At 44.5% G+C, this 8840-nt stretch overlaps 1 protein-coding gene across 1 annotated transcript; it reads right to left on the reverse strand.

Annotated features, from left to right (window-relative positions):
• Positions 1–3566: 3566 nt before the first annotated feature.
• On the reverse strand, positions 3567–5652 carry LOC119279000 (cytochrome P450 72A15-like). Its single transcript, XM_037560405.1, has 4 exons — positions 5114–5652; positions 4770–5014; positions 4234–4618; positions 3567–4153 (listed from the first exon to the last, which is right to left on the reverse strand). The coding sequence occupies exons 1-4, from the start codon at positions 5639–5641 to the stop codon at positions 3722–3724; spliced, it is 1590 nt and encodes a 529-aa protein (XP_037416302.1). The 5' UTR covers positions 5642–5652; the 3' UTR covers positions 3567–3721.
• Between the last annotated feature and the right edge of the window lie 3188 nt (positions 5653–8840).

Genomic DNA, 8840 nt, shown 5'->3' on the forward strand with positions numbered 1-8840 from the left:
GACGGCTATTTTTTTAAGATTAGTGGAGTTCGCATTGATGTATGCCTAGAGTTGAAGTTGGTGCTTCCGGTAATCCGCATGATTCAGCAAAGCATAGGGAAACACCTTGTTTATCTGGCACTCGCCAAAAGAGAGCTGGTTTCGGACTTTCCATTTTGCCGCTTTCTATTTCTTAGAAATGTTTTATTGCGGTTCTAGTTTAGCCGCCACACCCTCCTCCCCGCGAAGAAGAAGACCTTGCCTGACCTCCTAGTATGTGAGCCCACAACATGGCGTTCACAGGTAAGAATATTCCTGATACATATTCGCATGGCTTTGTTTGTTTGAAGTCTTGTTCAAACTGCGCAGAGTTACGCGTATACCCAAAATACAATTAATATTTGGGTAAGGAACCCGTTGACGAGCAAAATATGCCAATCCAACCACAACCACTACTTGGAGGGATTCAAACCTACTTTTTTTTTTGGGGATAAAAAATACATACTCGGAGGGGTTCAGACCTACTTGGAGGGCACGACACGCCAAAGCCAGCATTATGACAGAGCTAGTGTTGCTTAATATACTCCTAGTCAAGCCCATATATATAAACAAGGAGCCGAAGCTCTTGATCGACCAGCCCGCATCCCATGGCCAACAGAGTAAATTACACGGCGCTGGCGCCCAGAGAGTCGCCGGCCAGGCCGACGACGCTGCACGACATCCCCGACAAGCTCCTCAAGATCATCCTCTTGTACCTCACCTCACCCCAATGGCTCGTCCGAGCTGCGGCCACCTGCAAGCAATGGCGCCGCATCATCGTTGACGCAAACTTCCTCTCCTACATTGATTCCAGCCCCCATCCCTCATCTCTTGTTGCAGGCCATTATCATAACCACACATCCCCTGTTGACGGTCGCCGCCTCAGCTTTGTTCCTTCCTCGCCAGCGCCGGCTGTCAGGAGCCGCCACTTCTCCCTGGACTTCCTCCCTGCAGGCGGCAGAAGGTCATGGGAGATTGTTGATAGCCGCCACACCCTCCTCCTCCTCGCCAAGAAGAAGACTGGGTGGAGACGTCATACCTTGCCTGACCTCGTAGTCTGCGAGCCCCTCACACGACGTTACCAACTAATCCCACGCATGGAGGAAAAGAAATACCACCGATGCATTGGTGTATTCCTCCATGGTTTCAATGACAGAGGAGATACCTCATGGTGGGGCCGTGCCATCGATGAAATGTCGAGTTTCAGAGTGATTTGCCTGCTCTTCAATGATCACATCGGGGTATGTGATAACATTGGCACGGCGAATGCCTACGCGTTCGAAGAGGGGTGGAGGGGGAAGCGTGCCAGCTGGTTCATCGTCAAGTACCCAGAGAGGGCCAGTCCTGAATTCCACTTCCATGCCACGGAATCCCTGCATTTCCTTGGTCGTGCCCAAATTTCTATCTTCTGGGCCATGCAAGATGACCCTTCCTCTTTGCTAACTTATAATTTCCAGTGGAAAGACGAGTTTGAGATCCTCGCATTGCCGGACCACACCCGAGGATCGGTTTTGTGGGTTCTCAATATCAACGATGACGACGACGACAAGGTGCATCTTGTTTGCTTGCAGGGCGACAACCTTCGCATCTTTGCGGCAAGGCGGTATGATAGTCCCGATTGGGAGCTTCAGAAGAGCATCCAATTAATGGAGGCTACCCGTGGACTAGAAGGGCACAAGGATGAGTACTTTCGTCAGTCTACGAAGATTGTCTCAACCAGCACGAGCTCTATCGTGTTTTCTATGGCAGAGGGGAAATGGCTGTTTTCCATCGACTTTGAGAGCATGGAGGTGGCGAAATACAAATACAAGCCGCATTCTTTTGAAACCGTAGCTTATCCGTGTGAGCTTCCATGGCTACCTGCCATTCGTGCTTGTATTGTGCCTTGTACTACTACCAGATGGGGCAATCGCAGATGTTCTGGTATTTGTATATGTCGAAGTCTCTAACTACATTTGTGTATACCATAATGTCCTCATGGAGTGAAAACTAGGGAGATTCATCTGAATGCAAGGACTTAATCGATCAGTTGAAGGTTGCAGCTAAAGCAATTGGTTCAAGTATGCTTGGCGCTTTATTTGCTGCAACAGAATATCAGACATGTATTTAAATTAGAATTGTCCATAAATCTTTAGATTAAAAAAATACATTGTTGGGAGCCATACAGTCAATGTTCAAGGGCTCAATGTACACTTTTTTATCTTCCTCTGAACTTCGGCATTGAGGCCAAATGGCAAAGACACTCCTCTTGGCTTTATCTACCATCAGCTATCATCTGGATTGGGTAGTTCCATTGCTTCATGCCTATTAGCCCGGAAATTGATGGTTGAAGGTTATATGCTGATAGTGTTTTTGGTATCAGCATTCACCATATATTTTGGCAGGTTTTTGACCAAGGTCCAAAGGCGCCGCGGTGGCCAGATGGGCGATGGAGTACTGTAGCTGTGTAGAAACTTCAGGAGAAGCGGACGACCAGCCAGGTTAGTACTTAGTACGTACATTGTGTTTTTATTTTTGATGTGACTGATGCGAATGCGCTATTTGTCCTACACTAAAATGAGCTAATTAATTCACTTGATTTTGTGTGTGATTTGAAGCTCCTTGCCTAGAATAAATGAAACAGTAAAACCTTCATTTAACTAGAATGAGGCAAAGCTCTTAATCTTGGGCATAGACATCAAGCTCAGAAGATTGGGTCAGCCACTGTAGATCTTTTTTTTTGCTTGGGAGGTAATACCAATTCAATTTGCGCAAATATTTGTTTAGCTTATACCAAATTTTAGTTACAAACTGAGAACTTTGATCAAATTATAATTCCAGATTCATAATGCATCGTATGCATTAGCACTTCCTGCATTGTTAAACCCATATGTATTAGCACTTTTGACTTTTAGTTTAAAAGTACTTCGTTTGGTCCATGAGTGCACAAACCGAAACTTCGTATCTATTTCTTTAATGACAGTCAGGATCTTCCTGGTCTGCGGTGATTCGGTAGGTTGATGTTTATCTACACGCACTACTGGAATTTCCGTATACGCCGGGTCCTGGACATGTGGCACTTTCCTATTGGCCTGCTTTCCCGAGAGCCACTCTCGGCAAAGCGTCGCCACGTGGCAGCCCCCATCTCCATCTGCCATCCATGAGTTTACTTTATTTTGCCGAGATGGGTCGCTTGGCTCTCGGCAAACTGTTTGCCGAGTGCCCGTGTTTTGGTTCTCGGCAAAGTTTTTTTTGCCTGAGAGGTATACGTCGGGTGGCCTCTGCGGAGTGCAACTCTCGGCAAAGGCTTTGCCAAGGGTTTTTGGCCCTTTACTGAGTGTTTCCGGCACTTGGAAAACGTGGTGATTCCAGTAGTGACGTGCATTTTTAAATCATTGCGCGCCAAGGTGGGCACTAGGCACTACTATGGCTAGTTGTTCTCGAAGACAATGGTTGGCCAAAGCCCACGAGAAATGATAAAAATCATTTGAAGAGCGTACCAGTGTTACATCATATGAATGCTGCACAATAGCTTCATAGGAGTGGTACCATAGATACGTTTGGTCAAAGAGTACAAACAGATGAGCCATCATGGCCCTAAATCATGTTGGACCTTTATTACCAAATACAGAAGGCAATAAAGCCTTATTACATGGCCAAGATAAGAGTCCTTTGTACTTGAAAATAATAATATGTAGTGAATAATGTATATATGGCGATACTACTACGAAGAGATCGCCCGCAGCTTAATTTGAGCACCATGCATGGGACGCAACATCATTACGGTATGTGGCGCATGAGTATACGACCCCGCGAGCTCAAACTCAAAGCGCCGAAGAATCATGCACAATGCCATCTTGGCCTCAAGCAGTGCAAAATTCTGACCGATACAGATCCGTGGCCCCCATCCAAACGGGAAAAATGCTCCCCGTTCCTTGGAAGCCTTGGAGATCCCCTCAGCGAACCTATCGGGCCTGAATTGGTGGACGTCGTCTCCCCAGATATCCTTGTCGTGGTGGATGTGCAACACAGACATCTCGAAAATCACACCAGGTGGGTACCTGATGCCTCCGATCTCAATCTCCTTGTACGTCTGCCGGGTGAACGCACTAGCCGGTGGGTACAACCGGAGAACTTCATAAAGAATCATTGTCACCTACACAACATATATTACTAAGATGCCGTACCTCCGATCCTATGTTTGCAACAACTCAAGTAATTTCAGTAAATACTCACAGTTTTGAGTCGATTAAGACCCTCGTAGTCAAGCTTATGTTTTCCAAATAGGCCAAGAACCTCCTCCCTTGCACGGTCCTGCCACTCTGGGTGCATGCTAAGTACCACCATCGTCCACGTGAGTAATATTGATGTTGTCTCCATTCCTGCAAAGTAGAACAGCTTGCACTCCTCTATTACCTCTTCAGTGGACATTCCTGGAACGGATTGGCCATTTTCATTTACGTCAGTCTTGTTTGACTCGAGCAATAAGCCGAGTAAGTCATCATTTGTGCTTTCTCCTTCTTGCATAGCTTGCATCCTTTTCCCAATTAGACCTCGTAGAATGGACTCTATCTCGTTGTTAATTTGACGCATCCTTCGATTATTTTTAGTAGGGAAGGACCTAAAGTGCACTTGCGTTGTTAGTATACGAGTAAATAAGCACAAAGCACCCGACCGGTGGTGGTAAGGTGGAAGTAGTACTAACTAGTAGGATAAATTTCTATTTGTAAATACATGGATTTCTAGAAGAAGAAGAAGAAAAAGTAACTCACATGTAACCGGGAATCATGATCTTGTGAATGGCTGCCATGAACCGTCCGACCTGCTCAGACTGCAGTTGAAAAATCCTTCTTCCTTCGAGATAACTGCTGCCGAATGCGGTGCGTGAGATGACATCTCCGGTGAGGCTCTGGAGCTCTAAGGAAGCATCCACCTCACACGAGCCGTCGGGACCAAGGGACTGTGCCCATTTGTTGACAAGCTCTTCACAACACAAAGAGAAGGCTGGCAACATGATCTGTATGTAAATTGAGCGAGCGAATGATCAGTCACGCAGTAGATTTGTCACAGATGCTATCAGAAAGAGCTAGGTGCAACTGCGCAGGTATGTAGTTACCTTGAGCTTCTCGACATGGAACGCAGGGTTGAGTATCCTTCTGTGCTTGACCCATTTCTCGCCCTCGTGGGTCGCCACGCCTACGGCGAGGAGCTTGGATAGCGCGGGGAACTTGACCTTCTGGATGTGCCCGAACTTGTTGGACATGATCTCCCTGACCAGGTTAGGATCGGTGATGCTCACCTTGGGAACCGGACCGAACCAGGAGATGTACTGCTTGCCGTGCTCCTGGACGGTGCTGTAGAGGAAAGGCAAGACGTGGGCACCGATGTCGTGGCAGCGCAGCGGCAGAGGCTTCGACCACGCCTCCTTGTTCTGCCTGCCGTAGTCGCTCATGTCGCCGAGGAGGAAACGGTACGACGTCCCACGAAGGCCCTGGGCGCGAAGAGCCCGCTCCAGCCGCCTCGGCCGCCACCATAGCTGGTCTAGCAGCCGGGTGGTCGGCCACAGGAGCGCCAGGCCCAAGAGGCCGCAGGCGAGGTAGCTCCATGGTAGTGCTGCTGGACTTAATACCGATTCAGGATTCATTGCTTCCCTCTCGTGGGATGGATTGGATTGGCATTCACAACTCTGAATATATATGTACAAGTGTCACTAGCTAGGACAGATAAGTCTTGTCTGCTCATTTGTTTATGTATCTTGCGCTGCAATTAATGGTGTGGCATGTGGACATCTTAGTCAACCAGACGCCAGAGTCAATGCCTCGTTCCAAAGGAACTTGGCCGGCAAGAAACTCTATTTTTTTCAACAATATCCATTAGCTACAGGGGTGACGTCATCTGAATGGGTACAGCGGTGGTGCCTCCGTGAAATCATAGTTTTGTGTGTGAAAGAACTCCCTGAGGCTGAGTATTCTAGCTACAGGGGTGACAGAAGATGGGCTTCATATATACTATTGGGCCATCTCATTGATTCTTTTCTTAGCTGGCCTTCTGGTTGATTTCGATGAATATATAAATGCCCAGCTCTATACCTCTAGCATCTTCTTGCATCCATACATCCATGTGCTAATAAAAAACCTCTCTTGATGCCCTTCGGGTGTATTTCTTAAAAAATAGATAGCATGGGTTCAAGTAAAACCTACATTCCTACAGTACCAATGAGAATCTTAATAAATGAAAATCTTATATCCAATGAAACCTACACTCCTACAGTACCAATAAATATATGAGTTAGAATCAAGTAACCACCTGACATCCCCTCAGATGGCAAGGGACCAATAGGCTCAGAATTCGGATTCAAACTTGAATTTTAGAATACAAACAAGAAGAGGAGGTTAAATTGTTGGATGTGGTTCCTCTAATGCCATCAACGAATTGTTATGGCGCTGGCATGGCAGGTGTCATGGACACGCGCACGCGTGATTTTTATTTTTTGACTTTGGTTTCAAGATATTTGTCTACTATCTATCCATCTACCTATGGGATCGACTTTTCTATGGATCGAGTCATACATGCTGCCAAGCTAGAGAAGGGCTGATAGACTAATGTGAGATGACTAGACGTGTTAATTAATCGGTTAATATTTGCAGGCTAAGGTGGATTAACTTGCACGTTCTTGGATGGATGCAACTGCTCTGCGTTACGAGTACAAGGTCCTATCCATTACTTGTGTCCTCTTTCAGCAAACCATCAGCCATCCACTGCTAAGTAGATGAACTCAGTTCCATAGATTTACAGTTAGGGCCGACCCTCGTGGAGACAATCTGTTTGTATTGTTACTGGTAAATATAGTTCTCTTCTTTTTGTGGGAAGTACCACTACATACCCGTGTTTTTTTTTTTTGCGCACATCTTCTACTGTAGGTATACACAATGTCATTTCAGATGATTCATCCATCAGTTTGATCCAAGTGCTGGTGGAACTTACACCATGCACACATGCGTAGACCGGTGATTTGACGTCCATGTCGCATATCATCGGACGGGGCACGACAACGATAGATAGGCTAAAACCACGACACATTTTGTATCGGAAGAAGTAGTAATATTCATATAGTCACTCCATAAGAATTTTCCAGTCCTCGTCTTTTTACAACTTGCACATTAGAAATGGGAGGAACAGTTGTAGTTCAATAGACAGCACACATGACTTCCTCTCGTTTCCTCCCCTAAGCCTAGGTGGCTACAACAAACTCTCCCATCCAGACTTCACTAGCGAGCCTGTGGAGTCGCCTCTCCTTTGCCTGCCACTCCGGTGGTTGGTGCCAGTGAGGGGAATCCCGGTGCCTCCGTTCCAGTTACTAGTTTAGGCTAGGTTTTTCTAGTTCAAGCAGGAGCGGCGCTCGAGCGAATGCCAGTGCTTCTTCTTCGAGTTTGTCTTGTAGGCTTCGATCATCCTCGAGTTCGTCCATCTGGATGTAGTTCAGGAATTTGAGAAAACAATCATGAATTTTGGAAAACAAATTATAAGTTTGGAAAAAAAGTGCACGGATTTGCGAAACGTTCATGGATTTGAATAAAAGTACTCGCATTTAGAAAGAGTTCACAGATCTGAAAAAAGTTCATGAATTTTTAAAAATCTCACATATTTTAAACATTCAAGGATCTGACAAATGTTCAAGGATTGAAAAAGTTCACGAATTTGAAAAAATATCATGGATTTGAATTGAAGTTCACGCATTTGGGAAAAGTTCAAGGATATGATTTTTTTCACGCATTGGAAAAAAATCATGAATTTGAAGAAAATTTAATGAATTTTGAAAAAAGTGCGTAGATTTTTAAAATGTTCATCAATTTGAAAAAATCATAGATTTGGAAAACTTTAGGAATTTGAAAATACTTCATGGAATTTGAGGAAATAATTCAATTTTTCTGAAAAGTTCTTATTTTTGAAGGAAAAGAGTAACAAAAAAGGAAAATGGAAAAATAGAAAAATGAAATAAATAAATAATAAAAATTAAAGGGAAGAAAAAAAATAATGGAAACAAAAAAAATAAAACAAAAAATGAAAAGGTAAGAACAAACAAAAATGGTTTGGGAAGCTTTAAGCTTGCCAAAACCGGGCTGCAACAACAGCTCCCAAACATGGATCCACCGAGGGAACGAGGAAAAAAACTTAAATGGGCCAAGCCCAGTACAGAGATAGGTGTTCCGCGGTTGGAGAAATGCACTCTAACCGCACTAAGGGCGCCAGATAGGATTTGGGCACGGGCGTCAACTAGGCGCTCTCTTGCGGCAAGTATTTGGGCTACGAGGTAACAGAAGAAGAGTTTCAAACTATGGGGCCGTCTCGTTGAACTTTTTTTTTCTGCGCTAGCTGTCTTGTTGATTTGAGACATTTTCTATACGGCCCCTTAAGAGCCCATTTTAGGATTTTCATATGCAACACACATACCCTCTCTTCCGTGAATCTACATGGGCCGGTCTATACGCACCACAGGAAGCTCGCCTCTCCCATTTTTGGACGTTTTTTTTCTACTTTTCTGCACCAGATTTCTCCGGTTTTTCCTTTCTTTTACAATTTCTTTTACTTAATCTTTTCCTTTTCCTTTACTTTTTTTTCTTTTATTGGTTCCTTTTTTTCAAAATGCACGAACTTTTTCAAGTTCAATGAACTACGTTTCCAAATCAATGTTTCTTTTCAATTTGAAGAACTTTTTAAAATTTGATGATATTTTTCACAAATTTGATGAACTTTTTCCAAATTCGGTGAATTTTTTTCAATTTTCATGAATCTTTTTCAAATTCAGTGAACTTTTTTGCAAAGTAGATAAACTTTTTTTTTCA

Source organism: Triticum dicoccoides, chromosome 3B (assembly GCF_002162155.2).
Source record: "Triticum dicoccoides isolate Atlit2015 ecotype Zavitan chromosome 3B, WEW_v2.0, whole genome shotgun sequence".
NCBI classification, from domain to species: domain Eukaryota; kingdom Viridiplantae; phylum Streptophyta; class Magnoliopsida; order Poales; family Poaceae; genus Triticum; species Triticum dicoccoides.

What these genes read in the sequence shown, in the direction of transcription:
- LOC119279000 (XM_037560405.1), bottom strand. Translation starts at nt 5,641, where the DNA reads ATGAATCCTGAATCGGTATTAAGTCCAGCAGCACTACCATGGAGCTAC. An exon ending in TCCATGTCGAGAAGCTCAAG is followed by an intron (nt 5,015 to 5,113) that starts GTAACTACATAC and finishes ATTTACATACAG; the next exon opens with ATCATGTTGCCAGCCTTCTC. An exon ending in GTCTTAATCGACTCAAAACT is followed by an intron (nt 4,154 to 4,233) that starts GTGAGTATTTAC and finishes TATGTTGTGTAG; the next exon opens with GTGACAATGATTCTTTATGA.